At 39.3% G+C, this 17869-nt stretch overlaps 1 protein-coding gene across 26 annotated transcripts in view; it reads left to right on the top strand.

Moving 5' to 3' along the window:
- Positions 1 to 17869, top strand: part of bt (projectin protein bent) — a 520921-nt gene that overhangs the window by 291557 nt on the left and 211495 nt on the right. For all 26 annotated transcript variants that reach the window (XM_067141199.2, XM_067141225.2, XM_067141218.2 and 23 more), the window contains 7 exons: positions 1043 to 1178; positions 3957 to 4238; positions 5734 to 6039; positions 6932 to 7036; positions 7707 to 7904; positions 7991 to 8115; positions 11262 to 11418. In XM_067141199.2, coding sequence (XP_066997300.2) covers positions 1043 to 1178; positions 3957 to 4238; positions 5734 to 6039; positions 6932 to 7036; positions 7707 to 7904; positions 7991 to 8115; positions 11262 to 11418 — 1309 coding nt within the window. The remainder of the gene's footprint in view (positions 1 to 1042; positions 1179 to 3956; positions 4239 to 5733; positions 6040 to 6931; positions 7037 to 7706; positions 7905 to 7990; positions 8116 to 11261; positions 11419 to 17869) is intronic.

Raw genomic sequence — 17869 nt, 5'->3', positions numbered from 1 at the left:
TTGCATACTTTCTTTTTCTACGTTTCTGTGCATCTAAGGAGAAATCTGTATCCAACATGGATATAAGGATTACATAAAAATAATTATTCACACGGAAGGAATTCCTTTCCATTCATTGCTTTTAACAATGTATTAACGCACAGGAACCGTACTAAATTTTTCGCGTGCAGATTCAGAAATCCCCTTTTTATGTTTTTGAATATGAAGTAACATAATATACTGTAGTTGTAAAAGTAGCCGGCCCCGCGGTGTAGGGTCAGCGTGCCTGCCTCTTACCCGGAGGCCCCGGGTTCGATTACCGGCCATGTTAGGGATTTTTACCTGCATCTGAGTGCTAGTTCGGGGTCCACTCAGCCTGCGTGATAACAATCGAGGAGCTATCTGGCGGTGAGATGGCGAGCCCAGTCTAGAAAGCCAAGAATATTGGCCGAGAGGATCCATCGTGCTGACCACACGACACCTCTTAATCTGCAGGCCTTCGGGCTAAGCAGCTGTCGCTTGGTAGGCCATGGTCCTTCGGGGCTGTTGCGCCATGGGGTTTGATTTGGTTTGGATTGGTTTCGTTTTAGTGGCAAAAAGTCATAACAGAATGCATTTACAACGTTATTCCATATACAGATCAATATGTGAGCTGTACAGCCCTTATGCATTCCATCCCCCTCATTTACATCACGGCTGTCACATAAGTTATTTCCGGAAGAAGCTGTCTCCTCACTGTAACCCTTTCCCCTAACATGGAATTATCAACACACACACTTTCTAGCTGCCACGATAGTTTACGTATTGAGGGATGTCGATCTTCTAGTTGGTGTTGGCCGTTTATGAAGCTCGCTAAACCGTTTGGTTTAGACCAAATGCGAGCGTTCACAAATTCATATGGAACAGTTCCGTTTGTCGGTTTCTCGTTCACGACAGGCGTGAACGACGCTGCTCCATTTTTAGGTTCTAGTGAGTTGACGTTAAAGCCAATGTTAAAATGTTAAAATTTCCAATATTTCATTACATTACGCTAATACGCTTGGCACTTGTATTCTTATTACAGAGTCCTTCAACAGAAGCACGAGTAACGGGCCTCAAGGAAGGAAATCAGTACCAATTCCGGGTGAGAGCTGTCAACAAGGCTGGTCCGGGAGAACCTGGAGAGCCATCCAAGCCGCACATCGCAAAGGCTCGCTTCCGTAAGTAACACAATTATACTGTATGCTAAAATATGAAAATATGAAGGAAAAAATTTCAAAATATAAAACATATATTTTAATGCAAATGTATATTTGTCCCCAAACCGTTTATTTACTAAGTAAGTCTTTACAGAATCTGCGTATATTTAAAAATGCGATAACAAATGAAATACAAAAACACAATAATTGTATATTCTTTCGGCATTACTGATCAACTCCAGTCTCTGCTCCACCAGATCATAACGCTCCAAGAAACACGTCACGCCCTGACCACAGTGTCTCTGGTTAGATTGTAGTGGCCGGCGCAGGTGCTCTGGGCGCTTGGAGGCATTAAAAGAGAAAGCCATTCAGTGTTGCCAGATTGCTGTTGGAAGAAGTGCTTGGGCTTTTCAAGCGCGTGAATCCTCAAATACTCCCTTGATACAATATTCAGAAAGCCCGGTTCATTTCTAATTGAAATATCAACGGAGGGATATAAAAATCGTGCGAAATATGAAAGAAAAATAAGATTTCTCTCTTTTAAAAGCCCAATCCAATACTCACAAAGGATGCAGTTGCTTTCATTTTGTGCCTGGAGAGTATTCGTGTTCGTTTCAGCTGCTTCTCAAGAACGGAAGATGTTCCTCCCATTAGTATTAAATCAGTCGTGTGAGTTACATAATGATACGGCGTCATATAAACAAAAACATGAACCGAGTAAGCTTAAAATTTCCTACCAAAATAATTTTCTTAAATTCATAATTTGTCACTGATATTCCAATTAAAAGATTGAATCCCGCTGGAACGAACATTTACTTATGTAATATTAGAAGGTAGTCATTGCAAAATACCTAGATCCGTTATTCTTTCAAGGCAAAGGGTGCTAAGATTGTGAAACAATAATCCTGCCTGTCCCGTGAGAGGCTCGTTACGTAAGCCTGACATTTTAACCCATGGCTATCCCTTAAGTAATTTTCAGTCTTGAGCAATCATTACGTTACCAGCTACGTTGTGTAGTTGGGCTCTCGTCTAATATTCTCAATGTTTGGGGAATAAATACCAGCCCAGTGTTCTGCAATGTAAGTGTACTTGCATTGATTGTGTTAACACTCGCAACTTTACACGTGCAGAGAAGATTCCAGAAACCGTTATCTGTTGAGGACGACTTCTCACGTCCAACTGGTTTCTTGAGTAAAATTTCAACAACGGCTCCCCCGTATGTACAGGACTGAGGTGGTTAATGGGTATATACAAAAGTAAAGGCCAAAGAAGGAGCCGATGACCTAGATGTTAGGCCCTTTAAAACGACAAGCATCATCATCATCAAAGGCCAAAGAGAGAAGGATGACAAGAATCGTTGTTTGTTGTGCGAGACACATCTGCTGAGAGTGTAGGAAGACAGAACTAGACTACTTAGAATCCAATATCTTCATACTGAACCTAAGGTTAAAACAGAAAGAAAGAAAGAAAGAAAGAAAGAAAGAAGGAAAGAAAGAAAGAATTCCAAACAACTGTAAAAGTTAAAAAAAACGGGGACGTACTGCGAAAGACAGCAAAATAATTTTGCATTATAAAATATATGTGGCAGACGACAATAAGAGAACAGAAAGCATGAATTTAAATGATGAATGGTTGAATACATGTAAGAATATATAACACAGTTTAACATCTAAGACTTTAAAAAGTTGATAATGAGTAAACTCGGTATAAAACTCTTCTTAGATCTAATTGTAATGTTTAATGTAACAATAGGCAAACTAACTGTAATTAGGATCATTTAAAATGCATGTATCAAAACAGCAAACTAATACTCCCTCCTCAGTTTCTGAGGATCCAGTTCTAGGGGAAGGGAGTAATCTATTCGATTTTACATGTAAAAGAGATAAGGAGGTTACCTCAACTTGAATCACAATGTATTATTCTCTGGAATTATGGTCAATCCTTTTGGCATTATCTTGATTGAAATGATCAAAGCGTCCATTCCTTCCCTGAAGAAAAGTCTCATTAGGTTCCGAACACATTCTACAACTCCCGCGTTGGAAATACTCTCTCATATATTTTTCAGTCAGCACACAGAAACTTGTTGCAATATCGTTCAATTTAGCCAAGATATAGTTTCCTATACCAGTGGCTCCACTTAAAGGCCAGAAAATAAGCATAATATCATACCTGAAATTCAGATAATTATGAAACTAATCATTCCTGGACCCATCTCTGCATAAATGGTTTTGCTTCTCTACATAAGAAAAATCCATTGTAGAAAAATTTCCCGGTATTTCTATAAAAACTCCCATATCTATCTCTCCATTTAGCACAATCTAGCCTTTCAATGTGCTTAAATCTCACATGCAGTATATATTTTATTTAGAATTTATACATATTTTGCTTCCTCTAATTGGAGGTTGCCTAATTGACGAAGCTTACAAAATAATTAACTTGGAATTGCGTAGTTTTTCTGTTAAAGAGAAACAAGGAGGATCTATCAGTTTTACTGATGATTTTTAAGAATATTTAAAGAGCCTAACAAAGTGGATATGCTCGGGTCATTGAGGAAAGTAGATATCTTCGTCAGAGTTGTTCACAAAGATCGGCGAACTTGTTGGTTATTATTCCCCTGGCCCTAGCCAGTAACCCTATAACTTGAACGGATATTAACTTGTATTTTTCTTGAGAGTAAGTTGTGGTGGAGTTGTATGCCTTACACATTGAGGTTATACCTTTATAATTTTTTGTGTTTTATAATTTATTTTTATACCCTCATAATTTTATATGTTTATTATTCTGTGTATTTCTCTGCAGTGCGACCAATTATCAACCGGGAAAAACTCCAGAAGGTAACAGTGAGAGCTGGCCAATTCGTGAAGTTCGACGTCGACATCAAGGGTGAACCACCTCCAACAGTGACGTGGAGTTTCGCCAATAAGGTCCTCGAAAACAACGAGAATGTCAAGATAGAGAACGAGGACTATAACAGCAAGCTGACACTTTCAGACACTACACGCAAGTTTACCGGCACCTACACAATAAAGGCAGAAAACGATTCCGGGAAGGATGAAGCCACAGTCGAAGTCATTGTATTAGGTAAGAAATTAATGCACAAAGACAAATGTTCTCCGCCAGTCCGTTTGCGCCATTGTTCTTTATATAACATGAAGAGCATCCCTGATTTTTCCGGTATAATTTAGATACACCCTGTGAATACGAAAGCGATGACTTTTTTATTAAAACAGTATTTATGCGGTTTTTGTTTGTTTTTTTAAGCATAAATCGAATACACGTTATAATTCTCATGTTAGTTCCGTATTGAAATGTACGTAAATACAAAGTATGTTACAAGTGTTATTTTTTTAATATCCACCTATTCAATACAAAGAGAATTTTTTTAGAAATTAAATATTATTATAAAATGTTAAGGGGCATGTTTCGCCCATATTAAGGGCATCATCAGCCTCAAACTGAAACCCGTATGCTGAAAAATCAGAATCCTGATTGTTCTTATAAGTCGTAAAAAGAGGATGTCAATGTAGGTGTTTGTCTAAACATAAAAATTATTAGAATGTCCTTGGTTAAAATCATAGCATCAAGCTGCATGTCATAAGTTGGGCGCATTGACTCAACGGTCCGGAAAGTACAATCGTGTGAACTTATGACATGCAGCTTGATGCTATGTTTTTAACCAAGGAAATATTTTTTTTATGTTTAGACAAACACCTACATTGACATCCTCTTTTTACGACTTGTAAGAACAATCAGGATCCTGATTTTTCAGCATACGGGTTTCAGTTTGAGGCTGATGATGCCCCTAATATGGGCGAAACATGCCCCTTAACATTTTATAATAATATTTAATTTCTAAAAAGAGATCTATTTGTATTGAATAGGTGGATATTAAAAAAATAGCACTTGTAACATACTTTGTGCTTATAAATCGAATAGTTTGTACACACTTGGACTGCCTGCTAATGTTGTTGGCTGTTACGCTCAAACACTCAGAGTTTGTCCAAGCAGCTTTGTAGTGTATTTGGGATCCTGCCAAGAGTATATATGCTGAAATGTATTTCAGTAAACACAGTTTAATTCTTAGTGATAGGAGAACATGAATGACAGACCAAAATATTCAAGTATATTCTTCAATAGTCTCACTGATTCACGAACATGACTTTAGTTAATTTTGTATTTCTCGTTTTTATTGTTCTAATTTTGCATCAATTAAGATATTTTCTTTTTTCTATGTTATGATTTAGCCTATATCAATGTAAAACATGTGTACAATTTTCTATACGTTAGGGATTGTTAGTTTACTGTTTGCTCTAAGCAAATGCAATTCCAGTTCCACATTATCAAAATACATTACCATTTTGTCTGGATTAACTTGAATTCTATTCTTTTCTTCAAAATACTAAAAAAGCTAAATGGATAAATTAAAATGCTAAATTTGTGACTTCAAAGCGCTCCAAGTGACAACCTTTAACTATAGTCTATGAGACTACGCGAACACCTCAAATAATGAAACTAATGTCTTTTTTCTCCCTTGTGGTATGCGTTCATCTCATTGTTACTACTTTCTTCTTCTCAGACAAGCCAGACAAACCCGAGGGACCTCTGGAGGTAACAGATGTCCACAAGGAAGGCTGCAAGCTCAAATGGCAGAAGCCCAAGGATGACGGTGGTCTACCACTCACTGGCTACGTTGTGGAGAAAATGGATCTAGCAACTGGACGCTGGGTTCCTGCGGGCTTTGTAGATCCCGACAAAACAGAACAAGAGATAACTGGTCTCGAACCCAACAAGAAATACCACTTCAGAGTGAAGGCCGTCAATGAGGAGGGAGAGTCTCCACCCCTGGAGACCGACACAGCTATCCTCGCCAAGAACCCGTACGGTAAGTCCCGTGAAATCTCCTACCACGTGGCTCAATAACATGTCTATTTAAACTTCATTGAGTTGGAGTCCTTTGTGCAAGGATTCATTTATCGTAAATTCATTGTAAAAGTATTAACATGTTACGTTATGCTACGTGATATAGAAGAAATTTAGAGACCGCTGGTTCAAGTCTTACCCCACCAGCGATGGAGTTTTTCCTATCATTCTAGTTCATTTTTATCATTTTCCTGTCTTGGACGGAATCGGTAGCTCCCTTCCTTTGGTACCCTTCGTTTTTATCAAAAAAACTCTTCAAATATAATTCTCGAACAAAATTTTCCATATGATTGCGAATACTTCGCTTTTTCAATGAAATAACAGTACATTTCATTAAAGAAAATGGGCCGATGTCCTGGATGTTAGGCCCCTTTAAACAAGTTACCATCATTATTTATCATTAAGAAAATCACATTATTTATATATTTGACGTAGGTATTAATAAAGAATTCGAGACAGGAATATCATACAAATAATTTACAGTGGTATATAGTATTAACTTAATCTTATATCAGAATCCCATATGTTGTTTAATTTTCAATTTTGTACACAGTTAAAACTGACCGAGCTCGATAGCTGCAGTCGCTTAAGTGCGGCCAGTATCCAGTATTCTGGAGATAGTGGGTTGAACCCCACAGTCGGCAGCCATGAAGATGGTTTTCCGTAGTTTCCCATTTTCACACCAGGTAAATGCCGGGGCTGGTACCTTAATTAATGCCACGGCCGCTTCCTTCCCACTCCTAGACCCTTCCTGTCCCATCGTCGCCATAAGACCTGTCTCTGTTGGTGCGACATAAAGCAACTTGTAGAAAGTTAAAACTGATCACTAAAGGAAACCTACTTACTATTTCCAGATCCACCCACAGCGCCAGGTCTACCAGAGATCGTGGACTGGAGCGAGAATATGGTCAAGCTGAAGTGGGAACCTCCCATAAGGGATGGTGGAGCTCCCATAACAGGTAAGAATATTAGCTGTTCCTCACGCCACCTTCAACCAGTTATCCTGTTGGAATTGTAAACAATGGTAGTATAGGTACTTTGAGGCTACAGAAGCACACAAGCAGAAGGAATATCTTCTATATCAAGCTGTCACAATATTGTTGAATGGGGAGGTCAGTTCAGCTCAAGATTAGCGAAATATCGTATCCACTAGCTGGAGATAACATTCACCAAAGTAAGGAAAATAATGAATTGCGTAAAGGCGTGCAATATGAATAAATAAAAGTCTAGATTACTTTGGATGGCGCTGTGCATATTCCTGGATGTTAGATAGTAGGGCTCAATGATGTAGGTGGATGAGAACACATTATCTAGGAGACAAGCTGACACAGAGATGTAAAGAGAGGAGACATCGTGAGTTCCCAATATTTAACTACCTAAGAAAATGTAAAAGCAGATGGATCCGCAGGACCGATTGCTTCTTGGAAATAACGGAGGGGTTTGTGTACACTGATCCACGAGAAACGCAGTGATCTCTAATGATGAGTGCTAAACGAACTAACGTACGTGCATGCTCGTTAGGTAGTTCGCTTCCAACCAGCAGAATGCATTCTTGAAAGGGAACTCCATCCTTGAGGCCACTGAAGACTGAGAAACAGCGTTTTGTAATATGTAATCTTTCTATTACAGGATATATCATAGAAATGATGGACAAGTACGGCGGTGGATTTGTGAAGTGCGCTGAGGTGTCCGGAAACGTGTGCCAAGGAACAGTTCCCAAGTTGGAAGAAGGAAATCAGTACCAGTTCCGCGTCCGGGCTGTCAACAAGGCTGGACCAGGCGACCCCAGTGAGGCAACTAACCCACACACAGCTAAGGCGAGGTTCCGTAAGTATTGTGCCATTATAGATTCAGAGAAACAACTAGTTCGCAATATCGAAGAGCTTCTAATGAATGCATTTGTTTCGTTTTAGTTAAACCACGTATTGACAGGACCAATCTGCAGAACATCACAGTTAAAGTTGGCCTCACCGTCACGCTTGACGTTAACATTATCGGCGAACCTCCTCCAGAAGTTACATGGATATTCCAGGACAAGGTATGCCCATCTAATGTTAGCATCCATTGGTTTGTTACTGTAGGAATATCAGAGTAACATTTTGTACACGAAGTTCATTAATATAATAGTATGTAACAAACAAGAGACCCCAGACCAGTTCGTCAATAATGTACGGGATATTCCTCGTCAACTAGGTCTTAAAACTGCAAAAAAATTACGAAAATGTTAAAACAGATGTAGAAAAGCTTCGAAATCAAAATTGTCAAAAACTATCTAACTGTAATAGCGCTCATAGAAACAGTCGTTAAATTTGTCGCACATTGCTATTTTACGTGAATTCCGTTGTTTCACTTATTTTTTGAGAGAATGAGGTTTCATTTTCACACATATATTATATGCGTTTTAATGACGGATAAATCATGTAGGTTGCTCGCAATATTATTGAGATAATCAATGAAATACTGATTTTATTCCTATTCCAAAATGAAAATAAACATCTGAGTGCATCGATCTTTTTGTTTCGGCAGTTGAATAATCCGGGTTGTAAAATTCATGGGACTATGAATGATACACGGATACAAAATTAATAGAGTTACTCTGGCGAGATTGAGCTCCCGCAAGTAGTATGTAGCTGCTCAACAATCGCGTTGCAATGCAGCGTGTGTTCAAGAAAAGAGCGCAGATTTCACTTTCTGTACAGCTGTGTAAATTCAGGCGCGCGTTTCCATAACAGAACAAGTAAGTTCATTAACATAAAATTACAGGGAGACTCCAAAAGTTATGCAAACACAATCCGTTTCCTGCTTCGAAGGGGAAACCGTAATGACTTTTAAAATATTTGTTTCAAAATATTATTTTATTCTATATAGCATTATCTTTAAAAGTGTAAATATATGAAAATCCCATATTTAACAGTTTGTTTATTATACCGTATTTTTGTAAAAATTGATTATCGTAATTGTACGATATCGAGCATTAATGTAAAAAGTCTGTTGAAGAGAGGAGATTAACGAAAATGAAAATTCACAGCCTGTTTCCAGTCATTTGACCGGGTCAGGGATGGAATGAATGAAGCCCCCATCCAGCGGCGAGGATAGGAAATGTGCCGGCTGCCGAAGCCTGTCGCACTCCTCTGGGGCAATGATAAAAGACTGATAGATGAAATGAAATGTGAATGGAGAGTGTTGCTGGAATGAAAGATGACAAGTAAAACCGGAGTACCCAGAGAAAAACCTGTCCCACCTCCACTTTGTCCAGCACAAATCTCACATGGAGTGACCGGGATTTGAACTACGGTATCCAGTGGTGAGAGGCCGGCGCGCTGCCGCCTGAGCCACGGAGGCTCACTAGAGGAAATTAATATCTCTAAAAACTTTATTTTTCAAAAATATTACTTCAAAATTTTAAGAAATATCTTCTTTCCGCTGTCCTATTTTAAATGGAAAGTCCTGTACGGTAATATAATAGGCCTATTAACACAGGAAGCCAAGTACTAAGCTATGAATGCAGCAAAATAAAAATGTGCTGCACTCTGCTTTCAGTCTTGTACATATGAATGAACTTTCCTTTTAAATGTCTGAGATGTTTTAGAAGACAACGTGGTCAGATATGAGAAGCTGAGTGTTACGAAATTTAACACTTTGCTGCGGTACCTGAGTGTACTCATTTCCAGGAGCTCTCGACACTATCTACAGGATAATTCCAGAATTATACATTTCCTCAACGGATACTCATTCAAAACCTTAATACGAGAGTGAGTCAAATGAAAATCTTGAAAGTGTAATAAAACCCACGCCAGGATTTGTCCGTTTCTAGGGCTTTAACGAATGTCCTATAGGCGGCAGCAGCGTGCAGGCCATCAAAGTGCCTGTGCCTCACTTCAGGCAAACATGAAAGAAGAACAGTGGTCTGGTATTCGGTTTTTCAGTAGTGAAGGAATGGTGTCTATTGCACTTCATCGAAGAATGACGATTCAGTATTGTGACGCATGTTTGTCACGGCAGTTTGACAATGCTCTGCCCCGTACTGCTCGTACAACACTTGCGACCATCCAAGGCCTGCAATATGAGTAACTTTCATATACGCCATATTCACCAGACCTCGCTCCTGATAATTACCACATGTTTGGGCCACCCAGGTAGACACTGGGAGGGAAGCCTTCCGTTCCGATGAAGTTAGCACAGAAGTGGCTGCGCAGACATCCAAAAGATTCTTTTCTTTTCTAGAGGATTCTATACACTGCTTTGTATTTGTTTTATGTCGCACCGACTCAGAAAAGTATTCTGGCGACGATGGAATACGACAAAGAAAGAACTGGGAAGGAAGCGACCTTGGCTTTAATTAAGTTACACTCCCAGCATTGCATGATATGAAAATGGGAAACCACGGAAAACCGGTTTCTGGGTTGCCGACAATGGGGTTCGAACCCATTATCTCCCGAATGCAAGCTAGCACTTACACGCCTTGAACCGCGTGGAAAACTTGCTCAGTCATGCACTTTGTAAGCACTGGAGGATTTACATGGAACGTAACGCAGACCACGACAATACAATAGTCTACAGTTGTGTACAAATTTCCCTAAGTGAAACAAAATTAAAACAATTAGGGTTTTCATTTGAGTTGTCTTCGTAATTGCAGATAAACACAACACGGAGACAGCACAATGCTCATAAGGCTGAATTCAAACATGTTCGGTTGATAGCTGAAAGACCGGGCGAGTTGGCCGTGCGCGTAGAGGCGCGCGGCTGTGAGCTTGTATCCGGGAGATAGTAGGTTTGAATCCCACTATCGGCAGCCCTGAAGATGGTTTTCCGTGGTTTCCCATTTTCACACCAGGCAAATGCTGGGGATGTACCTTAATTAAGGCCACGGCCGCTTCCTTCCAACTCCTAGGCCTTTCCCATCCCATCGTCGCCATAAGACCTATCTGTGTCGGTGCGACGTAAAGCCCCTAGCAAAAAAAAAGATAGCTGAAAGACTTCCACCTCTCAGATATGAAATAGGAGCAACAACAAGACTGATTATCCAGCTTAGGTGTTAACTTTTATTAGCTGATGTATTGTATTATAACACACCAGCATAGAGTTTTACTGGAGGGATATCCTCAATTTCCATTTTTTTTTTCAGTAATGTGTAAGAAGAGATACGAATGACCTCTTTACATTTGTAATTATTCTCATTTATAGGAGTTGAAAACGGAAGATCAGATTCGAATTGATAATATCGACTACAACACCAAGTTCTTCATCATGAGGGCGAAGAGATCCCACAACGGGAAGTATAAAATCATCGCCAAGAATTCAGTAGGCGAGGACACCGCAGAAATCGACATCACGGTATTGGGTAAGTGCAGAGCCATTTGTCTGAGCTGTAAATATAGGTGATTGTTGATGATTATTATTTTAAGGGGAAACTATACTTACTAAACTCTTTAAGAACCTTCGAAGGATACCTGCCTTCCTTACCTATCAGCAATCAACACGAGATCATTCTCTTAGGTCGTCTATAGGTCCTTCGTCACTTGCTTAGGTAAAAGACGGGTTTCATTAATTTAAACCTAATGTCTACAACGAGAGCACTCTATTTAAAATATGTTTATTGACCATTGGAAACGAAATCTGAAAGAACTTGTGATATCTCACAACAGCTGATCAACGAACTCAATCCTATCCGTTTAAAAATGAACGAATAATAACAACTATGATGAGAGACGCTGCCTTTGGAGTCCTTATCTCAATTGCCTGAGGGGCATCCTTACTAGAAACCACCGTCTTAATTTAAGAGTAAAATAAAGGATCTGAAAATTCCTAAGATCGGCTTCCATGTTAGACTTCATGTGCCACCATAATGATTCGTGATAATCCATCCCCCGTAAGACTAACTCTGGACTCTCGGTATAATTAAGACAGTCCAATCGGTGTGTGCAACACAGTGGTTGTACGACATGGACCCTTAACTGAATCGATGTGACCTGCGACTATGTCATGGACCGACATCTAACTCTGTGACTTACGTTAAAGTCATTGTGGATGATGACTGCAAGAAAAATGATGCTACAATCGCAGATGGCCCCAATCTAAGTCACAGAGGTTGATGACCCCCTGACAATCCAAATCTCTAGGCTGAAGGCTGAACACAATTAAGTCAAATTAGTTTATGGCCAAGGTTTCCACGTTAGTAAATCCCCAGCACATCTGGTGCTCAACAAATCAAAATCAAAAATAACGACAACAACAAACGCTCACAACACTTGTGGCAGTAAAGTCCCTTGCTATCGGACATTTCTCCTTAATCGTTACGTTAATTATTTGAATTTTCCCAGCAAATAAAACTAATATTTCCAGAATATATTTTCAAGTTAGTCATTTGGTTTTAAGCGAATTCTCAAACTACGGTCCCATTGACTTTAATAAATTATTAAATGACGTAATCTCGTAACCCTTATTAACAACAAATGTATCTATCCCGGACTATGTGGTTTATTTAAACTCTTTAACTGTTTCAATTAAAGTTACGTTATCACTTGGACATATTTACCAGAAACATTCCTTTAACAGAAATAATTATTTTATATTGTTTATTCTCACAGTTTTCTTGTTTCGTAGCTGGAATGCGAAAAACATTGTCATAACTACCGATACCATTTAGTTATTTCTTGATGTCACTCAATAAGTTTACGTTATAACACTAATAATTATTAAGACACTAGCTTGGCTAATCCTAACCTTATATCCTATAATCTGCTTACATTTACACACAACGCAAAATAAAACAACCCATGTCAATTTCTTATAACGTCTGCGGTTATCCCTTGGACTAATTCCGGTACCTCCTCCCGAAATTATTTCAGGCCGATGAAATTCAAGTGTAGTAATGCACCTCACACAAACTATAGGGTGGATGGACTACTGCACCCTCATGTGCTCCACAAGCCTGACCTCATATCACACGAACCTATCCATCACGAAATCTATAGAATTACAAGCTATCGTGACATTCAAATATATAATCGCAAGACCTTGGACAATTCTCAACAACACGAAGCAACATTACTATACAGTAGATTCTCAAATTTTGACACCCCTGAAAATGGTTATTTATAACACAATACAACATCGTATCATTTCTGTCGCGCCTATAATGAATCTCAAGTTCTCTACCAAACGATTATCTTCTTTAAATAATGGAATCTATTTCCATACAATTATTATAAATGACAAAATCTCAGTTACAATCCCTCTCTGACAAAATAGCTGACTCGCTCGCCGAAAACAGGTGGCTTACTACCTGGAAAGAAGGCCCTTCCCGTTATCTCTATAAAAACAAACACGTTATCTCTAACTGTATCAAAAATGAAATCTCGCCTCGTTGACCACTCGCGTGAAGAAAATACTTAACCAACAAGAGAATATGCGAAAAGATTTAAAACATCACTTGAAATATTCCTATCCACCACGGTCCTACGGTTTCACGTGGGATCCTAACTACGGAATGACCCTATTTCCATATCATTAAATACGCAAATAAATCATCGGATTCCCTACAGTGGAAAATCCCGACAACACATATCTCTTCAACACTACAGAATTTCAATCAACTGAGCCACAATTCCACCTAACTCTGCAAGACTTGAACCATTTTCTACCTCAAGTTCTCTACATGACAATAATACGGAATATCTCTCATACGTGATCCACTATGTTGTTACATAAAATAATCTGTAACAAATTAACCATCTCTCCTCGCATATTTACGTCTGACAACGAAATATTTGAACACCGAAACTCACAACTTGACTTACAAAAATGATACCATTATTCGCCCCTCGTCAGTTCTCCACAGATTTTAACAGACGTTTGGAATGACACTTCTTCCATAAATCACACGCCAGTTTCGCCTCGTATATCCTTCGACAGATTCTACAGCTCCGAACACATTACGGCGTACCCTCCGCAACAGCTGACATTTCATCATTACTACACCATCGCTCTAAATAGTAAACCACGGATTACACTTACAGGAATTGCCTGTTTACACTGAACAGAATTTCGTGATAAATTAATATCTTATCTTGGGCAAACAAAAAATATAAGAAATAAACGTATGGAAATGATACTCCGCTCTAGACATGGCATTCGTTTTACAATCATCAAATCTACTACTGTACAACATTTCACACGCTAGTTTCGCAGCACTGCCGATTATCCAAGAAACATAAAATGAACATTCGTCGTATTCCTCTGACATTTCCACGAAATAAAAAGGGCGACCATAGTGCGTCACCGATACACAAAAATAAAATGGTGACATAATGAAATAAATAAATGCACTTTACAAAGGGTAGCTTGCATACCTGGAAGTCGTACGTGGCCTTGCGTCATTACAGGCCCACCAGCCTCAGTCTCTTATCTATCCATCTAGACAGATAGTGGCTTTACAAAAATGTTCTTCCTTTCATCAGCATTCCTATCCTGACTAAAAAGACTGCTTTTATTTTATATCATTCATCTGAAGAAAATGAAATATTAAAAAATGTAAATGCCCCTCACACGTTCTTCCTTGCGCGAACCGAACACGTTTGTCAAATCACCGATCCGCACACGCACTATTTTATGATACAACAATAATATTATCTAATTCATCTGCAGGATTTCGGCATTATAATGACCGTCTGTTGCTGGACCTAAATTTAAATGATTCCACATTTTGGAATACCGTCGGTATACCTTCTAACCTATCTCCCTATCTCCACTTGAAGATGACGTTATAGCCACCTTCGGCCAAACCTACCTTCCCTTTAGGACTTAGTCTTCCCAACAAGTTTACAATGTTACTGTGAACTGCGTTGAGTCGCCTCAAATTCACTGGACACATTGGACAATTGCAAATGGCGCGCCGTGGTTTTATAAATGTTTCTCCCTCTCCCATGCCATCTGCATTTACCGCCAAAAGTTTACTGACATAGTTTTCACCTCACAGAAAATTTAATTATGGCTGATTCTGAGCTAACACATAATTGTTTAGCTTAGTACCGGTGCTAATGATAAGCATTAAGGGTTTCTCTTAACAAATTTGAACCTTTAAATTAACTTATAAGCTATGCACTATATTTTGGTCGATGTCACAGAGTTTAAACAAACAGGCGCGTCTTCTGGACAATTTTCTTTCTTGGGCTACTTAGCGGCCTAAAGTCTTTACCACTAACAACCAAACTGTTTCACTTACGATTTCCTGACGTTTACCGCGGCCGTTTCATCGCCAATTCCCCTTAAAACGGAATTTAAACAAAAATAGTTCCACGCCAAATTACTTTGTATTCTTGCGCATTCTACATGTGAGGGTGACGTAATTTCTGTTGCGTGAGAATGAGAATCATTCCACCTGTTCTCCTCGTGCCGTCTCTGGTCAGAAATAAAAATGCAACTAGGACTCCTCATGACCTGGCGCGCTGTAATTATATGGTGCCTCATGTAATGAATTTAGAGCTCTGGCTCCTTATGACATAAAGATCATGGGTTCAATACATACATCATAGACTACACTATAAGTCTGCAAGTTTCTGTGATATAATCCTCTGTTTCCAACTAGCTTTGTGGTCTCGTTTAGTTACATACCTCATATCATTAAACCATTAAAAACTGAGTCTAACCATCGTCATCGTGTTCTCCCTCTACTTCTCCTATTCTCCATGACCAAGTCCATTATTCTCCTAGGTAACCTATTCTTATCCATTTGCCTCACATGACCCCAGTACCGAAGCCGGTTTATATGTACAGCTTTATTCACGGAGTTTATTCTTAACTTAGCCTTTGTTTCTCCTCATTCCAAGTATCCTCCTACCATTGTTCCCCTCTTTGTACCAGCCATCATTCTCGCTCCTTTCATGTCACTTACTTCCCACTTATGAGTAAGATATCCTGAGTCCACCCAGCTTTCACCCCTGTACAGTAAAGCTAATCTAAAAGCAGACCGAGGTAAAGATAGTTTCGTTCGAGAACTCACTTCTTTCTTATAGAATACTGTTGATCGTAACTGCGAGCTCACTACATTAGCCTTGCCACACCTTGATTCAATTTTACTTAGTGTACTACTGCCCTAGGAGAATGTACATCCTAAATACTTGAAATAATCCCCCTGTTCCAGTTTCGCATTCCCTTCCTTGCATTCAGTCCTTTTAGGTCTCTTCCCTACTGACTGGGAAAACAAGAACCTACAAACGCAAGGTTAGATTTCTATTGAATCCCATTCACTTCTGTAAGGAAATGAAATTTCTCACTTAACGCAGTACTGTTAAAATGGTATACCAACAGGAGGTCGTCTCCATATCTCGTACTACATGATGGCTATCCTATCATGGCTGGAATACGTACCATCAAATGGTTGAAGATCAAAGTCTTGGGGTCGATCCTAGGCCACAGTCTCTTTATTAACTATGATTCCTCCTGGGGATTTCTTCCACTGTTCTCTGCGTTTCATGTGCCGACCATGTATTTCGTACTTCATAGAGACACTGCAACAGGGTTATTAGACAGGTATCATCACTCATTAATTATAAGCAGTTTTTAATTCTGATGTCCTTAGCCTCAATGATTTTTTAAAATCTTCATGTTGGCTGGGACACTCATTCAAAACTGTTGGAAAAATCAGAAAGAAAAATTAACCCAAAAACTGCAATGCACCAATTTATCTCCAGTGAACAGACAGATATATCGTATTTCGGGACAGCTCTATGAATAGAGTATTATGCACGCTTATTTGCTTAATGAAGAAAGATGCTGTAAAATAATAGCTGAAGACTAAAAGTTTGTATATATCTTCCAGTTACTACCACCGTATTATAAATAATAGATTCCGTGAGTTGAATACCTCCAAAACCTCTCTTGCTTAAAGCGACGAAAGGAGAGAATGATCTCAATCTTCATACCATAGCTTCGTGTAGAAGTCATTGATACACTTAGTGTGCTGCAGGTGGATCTTAATAAATAGTATAGGGAAGTTTTAGCGTTGTAGGATTTGTTCAAAAACACCGCGATCTCCCCCACCAAGATAGACTACTCTTATTTTCTTATCTGTTTATTAGAAACATAACATTCATACATTCACAATTTGCTTTACGTCGCACCGACACAGATAGGTCTTACGGCGACGATGAGATAGGAAATGCCTAGGAGTGAGAAGGAAGCTGCCGTGGCCTTAATTAAGGTACAGGTCGAACATTTGTTTGGTGTGAAAATGGGAAACCACGTAAAACCATCTTCAGGGCTGCCTACAGTGGGGTTCGAACCCACTATCTCCCGAATGCAAGCTCACAGCTGCGCGCCCCTAACCACACGGCCAAATCGCTCGGTGGAAAACATATCATTCATCTACAATTGCTCCTTTTCTAAGGTACAATTTAAGAACTGTACTACTGTTTAGTCGTGACCCGCACTGGCTTCACTCATTACCAGCCAAACTCGCCGTCGCTGTATGGGCCAGACATTTTGCTCGCAAGTGTATTATACAAGCTGTAGTGCCCGTCGCTGACGGGACAGTGATACATGTGCAAAGTTATCTAACTCCTCAGCTACTTTCCGCCAATATTCAGGCATGCTCTTTTACTCGGGACGCAGCAATAATCCCATCCATCGGAGATGAGTGGCAGCAAAAGAGACAAATCACATCACAACAATGGTCAATGTAATGTTATTGTTGATCAGTTTTATGAGCTTTCGATATGGTAGGTATTCATATTTAGTTTTCTTCAGACTCTGTGATATTAGGGCATCTAATTTAAATTGAGTCCTTGCTTCCT

Source organism: Anabrus simplex, chromosome 2, assembly GCF_040414725.1.
Source record: "Anabrus simplex isolate iqAnaSimp1 chromosome 2, ASM4041472v1, whole genome shotgun sequence".
NCBI lineage: Eukaryota > Metazoa > Arthropoda > Insecta > Orthoptera > Tettigoniidae > Anabrus > Anabrus simplex.
This window is presented reverse-complemented; position numbering and strand designations above follow the sequence as displayed.